The sequence below is a fragment of the Biomphalaria glabrata genome, chromosome 18 (genome assembly GCF_947242115.1).
Source record: "Biomphalaria glabrata chromosome 18, xgBioGlab47.1, whole genome shotgun sequence".
In the NCBI taxonomy this organism is placed as follows: Eukaryota; Metazoa; Mollusca; class Gastropoda; family Planorbidae; genus Biomphalaria; species Biomphalaria glabrata.
In genome coordinates this window covers 16,640,646-16,662,085 of record NC_074728.1, presented here as the reverse complement: position 1 = coordinate 16,662,085, position 21,440 = coordinate 16,640,646, and the positions used below count along the sequence as shown (strand labels likewise).

General features: G+C 34.9%; 1 protein-coding gene across 4 annotated transcripts in view; it reads right to left on the bottom strand.

Moving 5' to 3' along the window:
* LOC106062124 (uncharacterized) overlaps nt 1–20,728 on the bottom strand; it is a 60,026-nt gene extending 39,298 nt beyond the window's left edge. For 3 of the 4 annotated variants that reach the window (XM_056017854.1, XM_056017855.1, XM_056017857.1), the window contains exons 1-12: nt 20,605–20,728; nt 17,180–17,246; nt 16,186–16,298; nt 15,936–16,042; nt 15,768–15,797; nt 15,465–15,494; nt 14,009–14,176; nt 11,708–11,848; nt 9,728–9,789; nt 8,001–8,126; nt 4,223–4,398; nt 1,481–1,647 (exon numbers count right to left, since the gene is read on the bottom strand). In XM_056017854.1, coding sequence (XP_055873829.1) covers nt 1,481–1,647; nt 4,223–4,398; nt 8,001–8,126; nt 9,728–9,789; nt 11,708–11,848; nt 14,009–14,176; nt 15,465–15,494; nt 15,768–15,797; nt 15,936–16,042; nt 16,186–16,298; nt 17,180–17,246; nt 20,605–20,607 — 1,190 coding nt within the window. In that variant the 5' untranslated portion in view covers nt 20,608–20,728. Of the gene's footprint in view, nt 1–1,480; nt 1,648–4,222; nt 4,399–8,000; nt 8,127–9,727; nt 9,790–11,707; nt 11,849–14,008; nt 14,177–15,464; nt 15,495–15,767; nt 15,798–15,935; nt 16,043–16,185; nt 16,299–17,179; nt 17,247–20,593 lie in introns of all 4 variants that reach the window. The other variant, XM_056017856.1, reaches the window with a different exon arrangement.
* Nucleotides 20,729–21,440: the final 712 nt, after the last annotated feature.

Genomic DNA, 21,440 nt, shown 5'->3' with positions numbered 1-21,440 from the left:
TGTCTAACTTTTTGTTTACAAGCTTATATCAAGTCATTCCACCTGTCTAACTTTTTGTTTACAAGCTTATATTAAGTCATTCCACCTGTCTAACTTTTTGTTTACAAGCTTATATTAAGTCATTCCACCTGTCTAACTTTTTGTTTACAAGCTTATATTAAGTCATTCCACCTGTCTAACTTTTTGTTTACAAGCTTATATTAAGTCATTCCACCTGTCTAACTTTTTGTTTACAAGCTTATATTAAGTCATTCCACCTGTCTAACTTTTTGTTTACAAGCTTATATTAAGTCATTCCACCTGTCTAACTTTTTGTTTACAAGCTTATATCAAGTCATTCCACCTGTCTAACTTTTTGTTTACAAGCTTATATTAAGTCATTCCACCTGTCTAACTTTTTGTTTACAAGCTTATATTAAGTCATTCCACCTGTCTAACTTTTTGTTTACAAGCTTATATTAAGTCATTCCACCTGTCTAACTTTTTGTTTACAAGCTTATATCAAGTCATTCCACCTGTCTAACTTTTTGTTTACAAGCTTATATCAAGTCATTCCACCTGTCTAACTTTTTTTAACAAGCTTATATCAAGTCATTCCACCTGTCTAACTTTTTGTTTACAAGCTTATATCAAGTCATTCCACCTGTCTAACTTTTTGTTTACAAGCTTATATCAAGTCATTCCACCTGTCTAACTTTTTTTAACAAGCTTATATCAAGTCATTCCACCTGTCTAACTTTTTGTTAACAAGCTTATATCAAGTCATTCCACCTGTCTAACTTTTTGCTAACAAGCTTATATCAAGTCATTCCACCTGTCTAACTTTTTGCTAACAAGCTTATATCAAGTCATTCCACCTGTCTAACTTGTTGCTAACAAGCTTATATCAAGTCATTCCACCTGTCTAACTTGTTGCTAACAAGCTTATATCAAGTCATTCCACCTGTCTAACTAATCTAAATCTTTTACATGCAATGTCTTCCCATTCTCGTATCAAGTTGAAACTTTTATTTTTTAATTGATTGTCTATGACAACAAAAGAATCAATCAAAATGTTTTCATTAATCAAAATTATTAATTTTGCTTTATACGAAAGTGTTCTAACAGGAGATAAGCCTTGCAATAGTGAGAGATTTGGTAGAGATGGAACGATTCTCACACCCGAAGAACACCTCGACAAGCAAGAACAGTTGGCGACACGTGACAATCTTTCATCATTTTACATTTAACTTGTTTTTATATCTAAACGTGACAAACAGACATTCAGACGAACAGCCAGAACACCCAAATCCAAAGGGGCCTTTCCCTTTATGGGGGCCGTTAAAAATATCAAGTTAGAGTTTCTTTGTCAACGATTTGATTTCGTAATTATAATTTACGGTGTTAGCACTTAATTATTTTTTTCGTTGTCTGTATCGCCTGTCTCCAAGGGTCAAAGGGTATGGCAAAGAAAAAAAATAATTTTAAGTTGTCGACTTACAGCCAATAATAGACATCCATAAAGAGTTCGTTTGGAATGACAATTAAGATAGCAGCATCACCTGGACCAGCGTAATTAGAAGTAATACTGCACGAGCTCTGACGTATGAAGTAGACCGCTACAGGCTTGTTGGATTTGATACCATGGGCGGAGGAAAGACCTTTGATCTATGTGGCACATGATGAGAGAAAGTAGCGGAAATCATGGAACATACACCACTAGGTGATCAAAAAAACTTTCATGTATTATTATTGACGACAAGAAAAATATAAAACAAGCAAAAGAAAAAAAATATAATAAAAAAAACAAGGCTTCTCTAATGGAAAGGACAGCTAGTTACTGCCATTTATCTGAATATGTCAGGGTTTAGCTCCCTTTCTGTTAAAACAAAATTAATTAATTAGTACTATTTAATTCAATAATAAGTTAATTTATGAATAGATTCGTGTGTTGTCATCCACTATGAATAATTGTGCAAAGTTTCAACTTGATCCGAGAATGCGAAGTGGCAGTGAGTAAATTGTGTCAAAACATAGTAAGGGAAAAAATCCGCATATACATCCACAACTCTCATTAAGTAACATGTATTTCCCTTATTTCGATATGGAACAAAATAATCAATCACCAATTACCAAAATTCACTAATTGATTTATTTGTTTGATTAAGTAATGACAGACAGACAGATGGACAGACATACAGACAGTGAGATGTTATAAACTTTGTAAAAATACTAGTTTAAAAGAAAATCTTATACTAAGTTAAGTTATTAAAGCTTATATTATGTTTTATTGTATCAATTAGCTTGAATCAGTCATGTAGTTCAATGTGTAATAGATCTAGATCAACAATAATAAATCTGTGCGGGTAGCAATATGTTTAGCTATTGTTTTTGTTTTGCTCAAGTTCATGCTTTTAGCTTTTTCTATGCGCTATGATCCTATCACTTTCTCTATGCGCTATGATCCTTTCACTTTCTCTATGCGCTATGATCCTATCACTTTTTCTATGCGCTATGATCCTTTCACTTTCTCTATGTGCTATGATCCTATCACTTTCTCTAAGTGCTATGATCCTATCACTTTCTCTATGCGCTATGATCCTATCACTTTCTCTATGTGCTATGATCCTTTCACTTTCTCTATGCGCTATGATCCTATCACTTTCTCTATGCGCTATGATCCTATCACTTTCTCTATGCGCTATGATCCTATCACTTTCTCTATGCGCTATGATCCTATCACTTTCTCTATGCGCTATGATCCTATCACTTTCTCTATGCGCTATGATCCTATCACTTTCTCTATGCGCTATGATCCTATCACTTTCTCTATGCGCTATGATCCTATCACTTTCTCTATGTGCTATGATCCTATCACTTTCTCTATGCGCTATGATCCTATCACTTTCTCTATGCGCTATGATCCTATCACTTTCTCTATGCGCTATGATCCTATCACTTTCTCTATGCGCTATGATCCTATCACTTTCTCTATGCGCTATGATTCTATCACTTTCTCTATGCGCTATGATCCTATCACTTTCTCTATGCGCTATGATCCTATCATTTGTCTGGATGATTTGGGGAAAAGAAGGGGGGGAGGAGAAGGGTGTATCTATGTTAATGTTACCGTGATCGCTTTTTAAATGCATTAAACAAAACTGTGCCATCGAAGTGCTTATGAACATATACGGTTTTATAGAAGGTTATTTGTTTATCTAGTTATATAGTTATCTATCTTTATTGTTACGAATATCTGTTCAAGATTTTCTAGTACTCTATCTAAATTTTATTTTACACGTTGAAAAATTATAACGGTTAATTTAGAGTTTTTAAAGTGTGGCCAACGAGCTAGTAATTCTTTTCCCAACGATATACAGTAACTGTCAGATTTCTAGGATCATCGTTGTATCCAATTTCGAGAGCCGTGTCCACCCACCCAGAAGGTTTTACCCACCCACCCAGAAGGTTTTACCCACCCACCCAGAAGGTTTTACCCACCCACCCAGAAGGTTTTACCCACCCACCCAGAAGGTTTTACCCACCCACCCAGAAGGTTTTACCCACCCACCCAGAAGGTTTTACCCAACCACCCATATGGTTTTACCCACCCACCCAGAAGGTTTTGCCCACCCACCCAGAAGGTTTTGCCCACCCACCTGTTTCGAATGTGTGGCATAAATAAAGGTATTGTAAACAAAAATATTGAAATAGTTCATTAAATAGAAAACTAAATGAAAAACAAAAAGAAATAAATGAAAGAAGATAATCAAATTAGATCTAAATAATAAATACTGAGCATTTAGTACTAACTATGATAAAGTAATATGAACATCATAGTAAGCAAACGTCTTTGACTCTTTTGATATAGCCATTCGAGCATGGAAGGGCGGGTTTTAATAACCTTACAGTACCAATGACTTAGTATAAGTCTCTTGATAATGCAAAGTAGATGCATATGTGTAAGACTAAAGAATAATTAGCCTCAATGAGTTAGTATGGTGACAGAAAATGCTCAATACAATAAACTGTATTAGCTGATTCCCTTTGTCGCAAGCGGAAGTTTCAGTAGAAGCAAGTAGACACAAGGTACGAAATGTACACTATATAAACTATGTACACTATATAAACTATGTACACTATAAAAACTATGTACACTATATAAACTATGTACACTATATAAACTATGTACACTATATAAACTATGAACACTATATAAACTACTACTCTAACTAGAACTCACTATCAAATGTTTCCCTTTTTCTGGAATCGTCTCTTCGGTAAAAGCAAAGATTGATTGATATTGAACTTTGGTGTTCTCTTTGGAAGCCACCACTACATAATGACCTAGTTCGCTTGACCACTGCTTACCATACAGGATGAATTCGTAGCCAAAAGTCTCCTCCGGCAACAGCATTTCTAATCATTGAAAAAAAAATGACTGGTTGGAATGGTCTAAAGATAGAGCGGCCTCTAAATCCTGGCGAATATTGATGCTAGGATTGTAGAAGCCGGACAAGGTGTTTTTCAATGTCCACAGCTGGTCAAATCAAAAAATTTACATGCCAGCACCAGTTCTGAGTAGTCATTACATGCAAGCACCAGTTCTGAGTAGTCATTTATCTTGCGATCTATAAGGCGGATGATGTAAAGATCATCTGTTTCTGTGGCCCATGGTTAACACAACGACCAACCACCTTTGCTTTTCCCCATCTAATGTCAGGTACCCATTAGAGCTGTGTGGAATCAGAGCCGCAGTAAGAATCCAGAAATTAAAAATCCCAATCTTCACAGGAAAGACCTCTGGACCCCTGGTTCGTAAGCCACTTGCTTTACCTCTCAGCCACCGCACCTCTTATAAATTACTGACGTTCTTTCCTAAAAGAAGATAATTACGTCCTGGGGTGTCAATCTACTGGTGCTTGTTTATTAAAACCTTCGACTCTTTTAAGTCGTTGGTTTTCCTGGTTGTTCAGTCAACACGCTTCATGTCATAAAGACCATTGGGAAGAAAAAGCACTTTTAAAATTTAGTCACAAATTTTAGGTACAAGAATGTGAAAATTATTTTGTATATCCTAATCCAGTGGTTCCCAAACTTTTTTCTCTCGTAGACCCCTTGCCTTGTTTTCTGGTTTTCGGTAGACCCCCTGTATAACTTACAAATTTTTTCAAATTCAACAACATTGTTTTACAACTAATTTCTATCTGTAGTGAGTTGAAAAGTGAAAAAGTAATTTAAAGCTACATATTAAATTATAGAGATCTATCTTTTTTTTTTATTGATAAAATTCAAATTGAAACCAATTAAAATAAAAATTAATATGTACTGCAGGAATCACCAAACAAACTGGAAATGTCTTTTAGCAGGTTTATCATCCGTTGCTACAGATGTGTTTCAAACAGGAATTTGTTGTTCTATGAAGTAGTGCTTCAAACATTAAATATTAATTATTTAATAAAGTTTTCGCAAAGAGCAGTTTCTGGCGTATTTCTTGATCTTTCAAGTGTTGCTCATATATTGAGTCCGCAAACATGTTATCACTATCAGGAGAAGGGGCGAAGCCAGTAAGCGTCAAGCATGAAGGGCTCATTGGCCTTGGCTGGCTACCCACCTAGCCGAAGTAAAACTGAATTCAAAACTCTCCTGCCTTGCAACTAAATTCAAACATGGGAAAGGTTTTGTGGGTCAATCCTGAGTAAAAAAAAAGAAAGGAGCCGGCGACTCTAATGCAGTTTGCAACACACATCACTACACCCTGTCATAGCCTGTGACACCGCTGATCCCAAACTGTATATATGTCGTTTGCAAATAATAATAAGCTTTTAATTTTATATCTCATGCCATTGACATGTCCTTGAACTGTAGTGTTGCTTAAAGCAGTTCTTTTAATAATACCAGGTGTAGGTTTGTGTGAAACAGTGTTTACAACTACATGGCTGGTAAAATCAATGTTTTACCTTTAATGTTTTACGTGTTTTGTCATAAAAAAGTGAAGTTTCCCTTTCAGATCTTGTGATGGTGTTAAGATTATCTGTTTCTTTGGCCAACGGTTAACGAGCATGGTGTCATGTGGCCAGCACAACGACCAACCGCCTTTACTTTTCCTAACATAAGTCAGGTACCCATTAGAGTTGGGTGGGCTCAGGGGAGCCTTAAAAATCATGAAATTAAAAATTCACAGAGATTCGAATCCAGGAGCCCAGGTTCAGTAGCCAAGCGCCTATTTTGCTATAAGTAAACAGATAGTGTAAGACACCCACAAACCATGATCTTCTCTATATGATGTCGAAGAGATTTTGTGGGTCTAAGGTTTTTCTAATTTTTTTTGTCAGGGTGACATTGTCTCAGTTGATTCTCAAGCGTAATTAGTTTAATATCGCCATAAAAAGGCAATTGGCATGTTTGATAAGGAAGGAATGAACAATTTTAAATAATCAACGCTATACAGTTTACATTTCTTTCTTTTTGCTAAACATTACTTACATGTAGACACAATTAAGTTATTTAAATAATTATTGAAATTAAATACAACAATTTTTCGTTTGAATAGCAGGATAAATATTTAAAGGATTAACTTATGCACACATTATAAGTTAGTGTGAAGAATTAAATTAATAGGATGTAAATATTAAAGTCACAACGTGCTTAAATGAAATCTATTATCATAGACCCCCGTGGACATCTCATAGACCCCCAATTTGTTTTTTCACTTTCGTAGACCCCTTGGAAGTCTTCGTAGACCCCTGGGGGTCTATATAGACCACTTTGGGAATCACTGTGACCTAATCCATACCTTCAGCAGAACGCCACCTAACGGAAGGAACTAGGAATCATCATGTACCTACTTCAAAATCGATGGAATGGGGCAACACCAAATGCTAAAAACTGAATCAAAGTGAAATGGTGAAATGGTCGCCCACGCATCAGTCCCCCCTCTCTTAACGCAACTGATGTATCCAAAGGTACTGCAAGTCCCTATACAGTTAAGGGTTAACGGCGTCGCAGGCTCTGCCAGGGAGCAGTGTTGCGAACTACCTAATTTGGCCGGCTCCAAATTTTTCCTCAGGGTTAACTCCCGAAGCCTTTCCTTTACTTGGATGACGAATAACAATATATTTTTTATAGTTATCTATTATAGTTGATATTCTAATGGACCCTCTCAGATAAGTGCAATAATATTGAGGTAAGCATGCTTTATATCAGGGGTGCCCAACCAGGGGCGGACTGGCTATATGGGCATTTGGGCAAATGCCCGGTGGGCCGGTACCTAAATGGGCCGGTTGGGCCACCGAAATGGCCTGATCGAAGTCACTATGGCACATATCAAGTTGTTAAAGGTTTTATAATATTCTTATTATGTTATTATTATTATTTTTATAAAAGGCCCTCTGAGCGTCGAGTTTAAAAAAAAAATCTTTCACAGACATTGCAGTGTAATACTATTTTAAGCAGTGTAATACTATTTCAATCTAACACATTTTCCGAAAATAAAATTTAGAATGTAGACAGTGCTACTAGTAGGCTTTATCTTTTTAGGGCCTACATAATTGCTGATTTAAAATGACGCTAGATTGCTTATTAAGATATAGACTTCATTGTATGCATACATATCGATACATTTTCAAACTTAACAATGATGTTTAAGGACCGATACACCTAGAAATGAATGCCCATCAAATGATAGAGAATTTGTGGGCCGAATTTTATAGAAATGCCCGGGCCGATTTTGACACCCAGTCCGCCCCTGTGCCCAACCTACGACTCTAGGGCCATATCTGGTCCGTGACAAAGCCCTGGAAACATCTACCCGCAGTATAAAATGAAGCCCCGTGTGCTCTATTCCATTGCGACTCGACCATTTCTTATTAAGCAATGCATTCCTCAAACTTTGTGGCGAAAATGTACTGCCCCCTCCCCCAGTCCGAAAATATTTGGATACCACTACATTTTATTTTTAATTTATGTTTCTCCTATAGGATTAAATTGCATAAGCTATGTTTTAATTTTCAAGCGCTCACCCATGGTCATATCGGAAACGACCGTTTCCTTTGAATACATTTGGACTGAACATTTGGAGCTGTCGTCATAGCCATCACAGTTGCCTGATATGACTCCTATAGGCTTGTCACCGCTGATGATAGATCCTAAACAGTCAGCGGAAATAAAGGAAACAAACTGTGAGTCGTAAAAATATCAGTTTCAAAGGACGACAACACGAGCAATGGCACTGAAGGGAAGAGTGGCATGAAACTAAACGTAGTGGAGTTTGAAGCGTTAGCGCTGAAATAAATGGATATACATTGCACGTAATATATAATATCAAGCACTAGGGTATGTAATGGTGATAAAAAGAAGGGGAGGACAATGGGGGCGGGCTTTAAGCGGGTTATGTCAACACGTGATTTTCAGTAGCAATAACTCTACTGTTCAAGGCCTGGATTGTCAAGTTAGATGTTAAATTGGTATTTGTCGTTGTTAGGCTGTGATGCCAACTGGGAGGTCCGAGGTTCGAGTCCACGTCGCAGCCAATGTTTCATCATATTTTCTTCCCCTTCTTCCTATAACGACTGTGATCTCGTGGAATACATTTGTATGTGACTGGCAGCGAGCTGTATTCTGGAGAGACATCCCCCAGCCGGTGTAGCCACATACTATGTGACAGTACTATAGTAATATAAGTTTTATTGAAAGGTGGACTAGATAGAAAAAAAGTTTTCGCTATTTTAGAAATGACAATGCTTCTTAAAAGTTAATCTACCCTTATTAATAGCAACACAACAGAACAAACAAAGTATAATTAAATAACCAGAGTAGGCTGCAAGCAAATGAAAATATAAGAATTTAAAAAATAAAAAAAAGCTTATCCAAGAGAAAGAACTGCTAATTACTGCCATAATGCCATTTATATCAAGATAGCAGAGTTTGGCTCCTTTTCTGCTAAATATAAATATTGAATATTTACTGCTAATTGACTAACTAATATGCTAGTTTTTTTTTATTGATTCGTGTATTGTCATCGACTACAAATAATTTTTCAAAATTTCAACTCGATAATAGGAGGTGGGAGAAAAAAACGTGACATAACGCAATGAGGGAACAAAAATCCTTATATGCATCCACAACTACCATCGAATAGCATTTATTTCCCTTATTTCGATATCAAACAAATAATTAATTAGCAATAATTAATCTAAATATTGGTAATTTTTTTTTGATCGGTTCATGTTTTGTCGGGTAAAAGGAATAATTATCCCAAGTTTCAACTTGATCCGATAATAGGAAGTGGCAGAAAAAAACTTGTTCATAAAGTTTTTGCCAGACAGACAGACAGACAGAGTTGATATAAGCTTTGTATCAATAAACCAAAAGGCGTATCCTCTGCCTGGCCGTGTGGTATGAATCTGCAGCAGAACGCTCCCTTTCTGAAATGTTTCTGTGTGTGAAATATTTACGAAACATTTTATTTCAACGTATCATTTTTATTTCGTCTTTTAAATCATAATATAGTGTCCAAGACTGGCCTGCAAAATTAGTCCATCAATAATTGGTCACCAAAATGATGACTAAAACATGTCTAGTTCCCCTCTTCCACCACCTACAAAAATATTCCTAAACCTTCTAAACCTCTCTTGGCGGATGTGATCAAAGAAAATTTCATTATTTCAAATTTTGAGCCTCGTTTCTAAACAAAAAAAAGATATTTCGGAAAATAATAAATGTTAATTATTACTATATAAAATTCTACCTGTCAATGGTCCATAGTCGTGTTCAGCTTTTGGACAAGCCTGAAGACTAAAAGTTTTATACCTACATATATGGAAAAATCAATATTTAAAAATCATGAGTAACACCACTAACTCATCAAGGAATATCCAGAGCAACTGAACGGATTTACCTAAAAGTGTGTACGGCTTAAATAGATTTGCAATTTAACAGCGGAAATTAACCAAAAAATTAATAACTGATCACCTTTAAATAACATTAGTATTTATTTTTGGTGATTGAACCCATGACCTTTGCGTTTTTAGCACGAAACTCTAATAACTTTGTATCAAACTCGCCAACCAAACTTACTACTGTTTGATTACGTTCTTCTCGAAATAAATTATATATATATTTTTTTTTACTTTGGGTTTTGAATTTTTGTAACTTATGGTTTTAAGTTTCTGACATGTAGCTTGTGTTTTTTTTTGAGTTTCTGACATGCTGCTTGTGGTTTTGAGTTTCTGACATGTGACTTGTGGTTTTAAGTTTCTGGCCTGTGGTTTTAAGTTCCTGACATGTGACTTGTGGTTTTTAGTTCCTGACATGTGACTTGTGGTTTTAAGTTCCTGGCATGTGACTTGTGATTTTAAGTTCCTGACATGTGACTAGTGATTTTGAGTTTCTAACATGTGACTTGTGGTTTTAAGTTTCTGGCCTGTGACTTGTGGTTTTAAGTTCCTGACATGTGACTTGTGGTTTTAAGTTCCTGACATGTGACTTGTGATTTTAAGTTCCTGACATGTGACTAGTGATTTTGAGTTTCTAACATGTGACTTGTGGTTTTAAGTTTCTGGCCTGTGACTTGTGGTTTTAAGTTCCTGACATGTGACTTGTGGTTTTAAGTTCCTGACATGTGACTTGTGGTTTTAAGTTTCTGTCCTGTGACTTGTGGTTTTGAGTTCCTGACATGTGACTTGTGGTTTTAAGTTCCTGACATGTGACTTGTTGTTTTAAGTTCCTGACATGTGACTTGTTGTTTTAAGTTCCTGACATGTGACTTGTGGTTTTGAGTTTCTAACATGTGACTTGTGGTTTTGACTATGACAAATGTGTGAACTAATGGAATTGTATAGACCCTAACTGCAAATGCTTAAAAGAAAAGAATGATACTTCTTTTGATTATCAATACTAGTGTGAGGAAGAGTTAAATCTGAAAGATAGTTTTTTAAAAAACAAATAAAAATAAAAGAGTGCCTGCCAAAACAAAATGTTAGCTACTATTTCAAAGTTAATTAATGTCAGGGATATTAGAATTCATGGGCCAAGAGATGTGTGGAGAAGTTTCACTTCTATGGCATGACATGAAAGAAATGGCTTTCAATCTTAAATGGATGGTCTTGGGACATCTTGAAATTTTCAAAAACAAAAATGTATATTGATTTAAATTGGAGAACAGATCAATCGGCGAATTCGTTGAATAAAAGTATCACTTTTTGGCAGAGCGTAAAAAGAGATAGGCTCATGTTTGCATATCAAATGAATGGGTCATGTGTCATCTTGGAATTTTCAAATGAAAGTATATTCTGAATAATTGGAAAACAAACCAGCAGGCGTATCCGGTTGGTAAAGCTATTATACTTAGATATAGTGAAGTAAAGTTTCCCTTTCAGACTTTGCGATCTATAGGGATGATAATGTTAAAGCCATCTGTTTCTATGGCCAACGGTTAACAAGCAGGGTATCATGTGGCCAGCACAAGGACCAACCGCCTTTACTTTTCCAAGCAAAAGTCAGGTACCCATTAGAGTTGGGTGGACTCAGGGGACGCCCTAAAAATCCCTAAATTCAAAATCCCAGTCTACACCAGGATTCGAACCCAGGATCCAAGGTTCGTAAGCCAAGCGCTTAACCATTCATCCACCTCGCCCCATATATTTAACTGTAAAAAAGTTTAATTACATACAATATTTGTTTATTTTATGGAATAGATTAAATACAGTAGACTACAAATCCAACATACGCCAATAATTGTAGGAAGATTAATCCACCGTCAGAATAGTAAAAAGCATTGTACTTCACATAAAATTTGTTTTTTGGAGAAATGATTGTGATGGTGACTTTCGTATCCTGTGAGGTGACTATTTGAATGGAAGGCTTGTTACTGAAGAAAAATATATATTTATATTCACAAAGCAATATGCATATGAATCTCAAACAGCCTGTGACTTAATAATTTGCAACGTAAGTTCAATAGAGGACATTAAAAACTGTTGAGTTCACAAAAGTTAAAAAGTGATTGAGTCGCCAAGTAATACTAATGATGCATCCTCTTGTAGGAAAGTTATAGGAAAATAGAATATATTGTGATTGTAAGCAAATGTAAATTAATCGTTTCAGACACCAATCGTTTTTACTTCTTTAACTTATGTCAAGTACCCATAAGAGTAGAGCGTCCTAAAAATCCCGAAATTCAATATCCCAGCTTTCACCGACATTCAAACCTGAGAGGCCTTGGTTCGTTAGCCAAGTTCTATACCATTTAGTCACCACGCCACCGAGACTTCATATAAATATATAAGCAAATAAAATTGTAGGTCACATTTGAACAAAGCAGAATGACAATTTTGTAGTTCCGTTATTTGGTGAGTGTTTAGGCAATGTTTTTCGTTGAACAGATTTAATCTAATAACAAATGTTTGTAACAAAAGTGGTAGTTTAGGGCTGAAATAAAATTTCTTTCTTTTAAATACATCTTCATAACTCTTAATAATGCTAACGGAATCAAACTTTTTGCGCAGGCTTTCGTGGGACCTTAGTAACAATTACAGCGCAACACATGTTAGGCCTACATATATCTTTTACATATATATATATATAGGTACAAATATATGTACTGTCAGTCGGGTGCGCCTTTAATTTTCAGTGATAACACAAAGAGTTTGTACTGTTTGATACAGCGGTACATGAGTTGATACGGCGGTACATGAGTTGATACAGCGGTATATGAGTTGATACAGTGGTACATGAGTTGATACGGCGGTACATGAGTTGATACAGTGGTACATGAGTTGATACGGCGGTACATGAGTTGATACGGCGGTACATGAGTTGATACGGCGGTACATGAGTTGATACGGCGGTACATGAGTTGATACGTCGGTACGGTTGTTTACATTGAAACATTTTACAGTTAGTGTCACGTGTTGCCAATTGTACAGTATTGGCTGTGATTATTGGAAATTAAACCGTTACGTTATTTTCATGCCCTGAGTTGTCAAGCTCTTTAAGTAGTGTCTTATGGAGCTGTCAGGTTTCAGAGAGCCTGGATAGTGACACTTGTTACAATATTCGTATGATATGCCTATAGATCTAGACTTAGAAAAAGATGCGACAAATGTTGTTAACATAAATTTATTAAAGTCATTAAGGAATACACCAGATGTTACACAAGATAATACAAGAAGACGTAATCTAGTCCATTAGCCAAATTTAAATTAATCGTTTGTTATGGGCCTACTTTGAAAAATTCTAAACTACAAACTAGAGTTTTCCCAGTGTGGCCAAATAGCTAATAATTCTTTTCCAAAAGATATAAATCCACTGTCGAATTTCAAGGAAAATCATTAACCCATGAAGAGTTTGCAAGCTGAAGAAACAGGTATTGTAAAAAAAATAAATATTATTTACATTTGCGTATTATGATTCAAGTTTTAGTTTAAATGTCACGCCTTCGGAAAGTTGTAATCAATAAAACCATACAACCATGAGAATGACGTGCAATGAAATGGCTCAAACAAATATTTTTTTCTTTTTCCAAATATGAACGTAATAGACAAAGCACAAACAAAAGCATCTCTCTCTCTCTCTCTCACAGTCTCACTCTCTGTCTCTCTCTCTCTCTCTGCCTCTCTCTTCTCTCTCTCTCTCTCTCTCTTTCTCCCCTCTCTCTCCTCTCTGTCTGTCTCTCTCTCTCTTTTTCTGTCTCTTCTCTCTCTCTCTCTTTCTCCCCTCTCTCTCCTCTCTGCCTGTCTGTCTCTCTCTTCTATCTTTCCTCTCTCTCTCTCTAGATTTTAAAAAGTCTGTATATATAATATCAGACAATTAAGCTAAACAGTAAGAGACTAATGTTGCTATATCGCATAAGATAAATCTGACGTTTCATCGTTATATAAAAAGGACACACATGACCTTGGCCGAAATACAAAAACATTTTTTTCTATGTCAAACTAAGGCCAAATTGCCACTATAGATGTAGTCAGATAATATAAGGATGTCCTGGCTCAATTCTTTGTTTAGGACAAAAAAAAATGACTAAACTCACGACAATGTCACGGCGTAGTAGACTTTACCCCATCCTTCAGTGGGCACAGCTTGCATAGCCGACGTGCTGGGATCCGAACCACGCCTTTCGATTATGATGACAGTGACGTAAAAAGTGTTTTTACTGCTAAATACGTAAGTAAACTTCTCAGATATATCCGCTCTAGGTCTGAAACAAAGAATTAACAAAGTACGAAGTATATAAAAAAGTAGGTAAACTTCTCAGATATATCCGCTCTAGGTCTGAAACAAAGAATTAACAAAGTACGAAGTATATAAAAAAGTAGGTAAACTTCTCAGATATATCCGCTCTTGGTCTGAAACAAAGAATTAACAAAGTGATGTGTACAATACGTTTCTAAATGTTTCAATGACTCAAACACTGAAAGAATAGAATAGGCAACAATGCTCTGTATTTATAACAAAGCTTGTATCAACTCACACTGATTGCCTGTTTTAAAAAAATTGAAGACGTTATTTCTCCCACACCAATTCTCGGAGGAAGCTGAAACTTCACACAATTATACGTATTTATGACTATATTAATAAATAACCAATAAATCAATGAATTACGGTTAATTTAATTTATTATTTGTTTGATACCAACAAGGGAAATTAATCATTCAGTATTCACAGCCAAATGTTTGGGGTTCTATCCCCTTAGATAGTGTTATTTCTCCCACAGTTTATCTCGGATTAAGTTGAAACTTTAAACCATTACTAAATGTTCCTAACAAAACATAAATCCATTTAAAAATGTACCATTTAGTCAATTAATTATTGGTAGTTAATTATTTCGTTTTTATATCGGAAATGGAAATAAATTCTACATTACTGAGAGATATAGTTGTGAGCAATGCTTTTTTTTTTTTTTGTAAAACAAAATTGGTGCAAGATTGCCCAACTTTCAACTACTAAAAAAATCATAATAAACGTTAAAATACAAGAAAAATAATAATTTTTCCCCACATTGGAAAAGGTGCCGGTACGCCGTACCGGTGCGTACCGTCAAAAAAAGCACAGATTGTAAGTGTAGAGTTTTTACATTAGATGACTTTTTTTTAAAGTATTTATTACCAGTAATTAATTGACTAATTGGATAATTTTTGTTATTGATTCGTGTATTGTTTTCGGACCGTCTTCGGTAAAGTTTCAGATTGATCCGATAATAAATGTGGAAGAAATAACATGTTCAAATTTTGTACCAGACAGATAGAGTGAGTTGATATAAGCTTTGAAATAAATACAGAAAATCATGAATCTTTCAGTTAAGGGTTTCTGTGATCCTAATAAAACTAACAACTAAGACATCTTATTGGGGTGTTTTAAATAAGATATTTATTACTACTTTGTTGTATAATTTAAGAAACTGAAGCGTCTAGATTTACAGCTACTATGAATAGAAAAGAAAAAGGGTTCTACTTAAACCCATACTACTATGAAATGTAAATACTTACAAAGCATGCAAATAACGACCTTTCGCATACCTGAAACAAAATTTAAAAAATAGTTAAGTTCAAATGTAGAGTTGTATATCGTTTATTTTGGGACAATAATTGCTCCCTAATGTTTGTATCCGTCAAAAGACCATATACGATTCAATGAAAAGTTATTATTTCACTCGTAGACATTTGTTCCTTTTCAGTTTGGGTTTTAGTCAAGACTTGAGTTATTTTATATACAAATGTTCACTCCCTATCAAACAATAGATTCTAAGAGATAATAGTTTTCTCTAGAATAATATTTCATTTAATACTTACTCGATTGAATGCTCGTCTGGGTATAAAAGTCTGTAAAAAAAATGCAAATGCAGAAAAATAACAATTATTTTTGTTTTCATGAATAGTTTTTTTTTCAAACATATTTACACCATATATACATATTTAGTTGATAGGACTACCTAGTTTTACTTTGTTTCAACTACTTACGTAAAATTTTCATAAACAACAAAAACACGCATTTCTTCTCTGTTAATTGTAAAGTTTTTCTCCACGTTGGTTTTGTTCACAGTATTCCACATTGTCCTCATAAAGATCTGGAATACACCGTAGAGTTTTTTTCTCTGTGTGTTTTTATTTTTAGAACTAAAGTAAAGCCATGCAATGAATTGAAATACATTGTGCCATCAGATATTTTATTGACCTTTAGAATGTTTGAAATCCCTTATCTAATACTTACATTGACATCAATGATCACTTCAAAGGTATAAACGAGAAAATGTACTTCTCTGTCGCATGTAGAATAAGTCGGGAATGCCAAAACAAATTGTTTTCCACTGTTGTCCGAGGAACCTACGTTGTTGTTTTTTGTTGTTGTTTTTTGATGGAGAGAGAGGATAATATATTTATGTTAGCTGAAATAATTCAAAGATTTGATACAATTTCATTAATTATTTTCAGATACATGGGAAAAAAATCTAAAACTAGTGTAAGGCTTGGATAGCTAAATCGATAGATAGTTTAGAAAGTTAAGAATATTTATTCTTAGGTATTAATTAGCTAATAAGTAGGTGGATATGTCCCGGGCTATCCAGTCGTAATAAGGTACCCCGGTGGAAACCTGAGATGAACTCTTATTGAAAAATCAGAGCAGAAAGGACTAATCCTCCCTCAGTGCTCTGGTAAGCAACTGGGCCGTTCGGCGTAATGCCTCATAGCTACCATACAAGTCGAGTGACTGCTCAGACACGTCGCCCCTTAGCTCGTGGAGCTGGGGACACTCTTACAAGACGTGCGACACTGTTTCGGCGCTCTCTCCACAGTGATGGCATCGGGAGTCGTAGTTCGGAAGGAATCGGGTAAAGTATGCCCCAACAGGACAATGTTCCGTCCTATACTGTGCAATGATTGCTTGTTCGGACCTCCTTAACCGCCACAACGGATCGTCGCGATCTGGGTGACGCATATGCTGCCAGACACTACGGTGGAAACAGTCGTTAGAGCTTCTTGTTGGCCTAGAATTTCAAGGGTATGATTTTACTACCTCGACTATTTCAAATTTGGTTGATATATTGGCCTGTAGGAAAAACAGACAGACAGACAGAGGGATGGATGAATGGATGGACAGACAGACAGACAGATAGATAGATAGATAGATAGATAGATAGATAGATAGATAGATAGATAGATAGATAGATAGATAGATAGATAGATAGATAGATAGATAATCTTACCTAAAACTATCGACTCTGATAAAATAGATGTAAACACAAGTAAAGAACATAATGCATTCATTCCCAGCTGAAATCAAAACAAAATCAATACATTGTTCCAGAAGAAAAACAATAAGCTTTATCCAACATTTAGATATGTAACGTTACATACAAGTAGCTCGTTAAAATATTCAGCTTCAATGTTCCATGTCTTTTGTAGATCTGTATAAAATCATATAAAATGTTACACTGTATCTTAGTAAAGCATATTTCTTATTCTGTTTCCCCGTCATTTCATCCCCTGGTCATTTCATCTTCTACTCCATCAAATAATAATCGTAACAAGTATGAAATTAACAATATTTAATATATTTATTTTTATTTACATGACAAAAAGAATTTACATTGAAAAATAAGAATAGAATTTAAAATATAAAAAATTAACATCTATTGATATAATGTACAATTGTTTTTTGCGTGTTAATTGAAATCAATAAGATAGGCTACCGCTAGTAGATTCTTTAGACGATTCTTTGTTTCGTATTGCAGTACATCATTTGTAATTTCTTGGCCAGTGATGTGTATTTCTTGAAGTTAACGTTTATAAATATAAAACGTTATATCAGGTTTTGAATTGACACGCTCATATTTAAGAAAGGACGATTGACAAATAAAGTGAAAGATGGCCTTCATGAGATAAGTTATCAGCGGCAAGATCATAAGTATTCTAATCGTTCTCATCTCTCAGTACTTTTACCGCACCTGGGACTTTGATAATAAATTATGAGCGTAAATCGTTCTTCTAGCTATCAAAAGATTTTCCCTACTTCCACACCTTGGCCTTTGATCATTACATCAACCCAATATGCGCAGGATAATATTAACATCCCTACAACAAACTAACATATAACTAAATACACACTGCGTACAATGTATTTACTTATTGAGATATAGCCTTTCATTTCTCAACAAGTATGAAGAGAGTAGGGCGGACGCTATATACACTATAATAACATGTCCAAAATATTAAAAAGTATTCTAAATAAGTATAATTATATTTTAGATGAAATGAGGGCTTAAAGACAAAGCATTAACAGCACAATTACACAATTGCTAAGTAAAAAATATTTAATTGGGAATGAAAGGACCGGGGATGAAGTGACCAAGGATGAAGTGACCAAGGATGAAGTGACGTGGAATGAAGTGACCGGGGATGAAGTGACAAAGGATGAAGTGACGTGGAATGAAGTGACCGGGGATGAAGTGACCAACGATGAAGTGACGTGGAATGAAGTGACTGGGGAGGAAATGACCGGTCACCTCTTATTTTATAGACTAGAACTAATTCAAACAAGTGCTCCTTCTTTCGTAGTGCCATTAGAGCAGGGGTTCTCAACCTGTGTGTCGCGACCCCCTTGGGGGTTGATTGTCGATTTGCCAGGGGACACCAAATACCTTCGATAATATTGACTTATTTTGTGAATTTTAACGTGTAAAACTTGAGATTGTAATTTTTTTCCCATTGGATGTTACTTTTAAAAAAAATTATCATTCAATGTTAGTTACATAAATCTGGATCAAGTGTTTGCAGGCTAATCCGAGTAGCGCCTTCTTCGTCCATAAATATAATTTTGCGAAACACAAGTTATCCAGCCTGTTATAAAGTGTAACTACAGAACAAAAACAAACAACATATAAGCGCTGTGATCTCTCAAAGACTGTACCGAGAATTCCTGATCTAGTGAAGCAGAAAAAAGCTAAGAAAAGTCTCAATAGGCACAACTATTGTAGGCCTATCATTGTAGATTATGTAGGACTGAGGAATGTCCGTGATTCGCCATGCTTTTTAGTTTCTCAAATATTTAAGTATGTAACATGAAAATGGTGACTAAGCAATAGAAAAGTAAATAAACTAATTTAAAGGTTTTATTTATTTGTAATTTAACTGTAATTGGGATTACAATTTTATAATATTAGCAAAAGCATAGTTAATTATGCTTATGAAAGAAAATAATTTTCGGTTGAGGGTCGCTGCATGGTGGGAAAGTGTAAAAAGGGGTCACCAAACTAAAAATGTTGAGAACCGCTGCATTAGACCATGGCACAGGCTGCCTGCGTACCCAATGATACAGAGTTTTAGTCTTTAATTAGCATGCTGGACTACATTGACACATAAATACTCGGGGACGTAATTCTCTTTCTGTTTAGAAGAAACGTCAGAAATGTATAGGATAGCATTGGTCCTCTTGAAAAATAAAGTTTAAAACCAAAGCCATATTTGTAGAACGATTACATCTCTAGAATATCTTGTTTTTTTTTAAATAAGAATTGGGAGATAGATTTGTCAAAAGATCTAGTAAATATTGTTTAATGATCATTGTCGCTGTTATTTTACTCTTCGATCTTCCGTCTTTCAAGCAACACTTTGTTTATGTTCGTGAGATTATTCATGATTCTATTTCACGCACTTTAAAATTATCGCTTATGTCTAGACTAGAATAATAAAATATTCATGATTCTATTTCACGCACTTTATCGCTTAGGTCTAGACTAGAATAATAAAATATTCATGATTCTATTTTACGCACTTTATCGCTTATGTCTAGACTAGAATAATAAAATATTCATGATTCTATTTCACGCACTTTATCGCTTATGACTAGACTAGAATAATAAAATATTCATGATTCTATTTCACGCACTTTATCGCTTAGGTCTAGACTAGAATAATAAAATATTCATGATTCTATTTCACTCACTTTATCGCTTATGTCTAGACTAGAATAATAAAATATTCATGATTCTATTTCACGCACTTTATCGCTTATGTCTAGACTAGAATAATAAAAATCTAGATAAAAGACTACACCTACAAGTTAAAATTATACAAGAAAAATCGTAGCTCTATGATATATTTAGAAAGACACAAGTTATTGGCACATTTCTTTATTCCTGTTCCAAGACAACTTGAGCTAAGTACCACTTCTTCCAAAGTGATTTTTCGATCATCCAAAGACATATATGGCATGCAAACCAGTCACTTCGATTAGCTTAATATTAATTAACATAAAAAACTTGCTCTTCACATGAATACGCTTAGGAAACAAGGAACGCCTGCACTAGAAAAGCAGAAGATAGATCTAATATGGCATATATGGGCTATATATCTAGACATAGATCAAATTTTTTTTATGCCTACTAGGCTATCTTATCTTATAGATTACAGACTTTACTTCAAAAAAAAAAAAGAAGATAATTACGTCCTACGCATTTCATGTGCCAATCTAGTCATGCATGTTAATCAATGACTTAAAACTCTGCTGAGTCGATACTTATAAAGTAAAGTAATAATAATTTATTATTTCATAATAATGAATTGAGTTTCTCTCGAGCCAGGGAGCCCTGAGAATATTACCAAATTATAAAAAGTATTACCGTATAACAACCATATAACAAAGATCGTTCTGTATGCTTTTGTGTGTCTCTGTGTCTACATAATTACATCAGAGAGACATTTACTGACTGAAAACAGAAAGACAAAATTCATTTTATTTGTTGACAATATCTATGGTCTAGAGATATCTTCCGTTCAACAAATATCATATTATTAGGATCATTTATTATCAGTGCGCATTTCTAATTTTTTTCAGAGGCACGTTTTGGTCTATCCATAGACTACATATAGTCAGTCTATGCATCTATGTCAAGCTTGTGAAAAAATCTCTTAATGTTGGAACCATGGTTGGAACTTTTTTTAAATGTGTGTATGGTTACTGGACATCGGGCAAAAGGATGTGCTTTGTTTTTTAAATGTAATCGTTCATCCGACACGCATGGACCCACAGACTTATATTTGCGTTAGCCTCATCATTGTGTTTACTGCCATAGCCTATTATCAATTAAGCTACTTTAGTCTTTCATATCTATTGTTTAAGTCTTGTCATGCATTTAGTACTTAAAGAAATGGTATTGATGTGTATCCAGTTTCACCAGTAGACCTAATGCAGCTTGAAATCATTTGCAGGATAATGATGATGACTCATTTTTTCACAACCTCCTACGAAACACTCAAATTTACTACTCAGAGCTCCATAAGAATATTTCTTTCGAGAATGAATCGGACGGCAAAGTTGATTGAGCGTATTGCTAATAATGTTTGATCTTATCTTATCTTATATGATACAAACGTTACTTCAAAAAAGAAGATGATTACGATTTAGTCATGCATATTAAACAATGACCTAAATTCCGCCAAGTCACTGATCTTATGTTTCATATATGG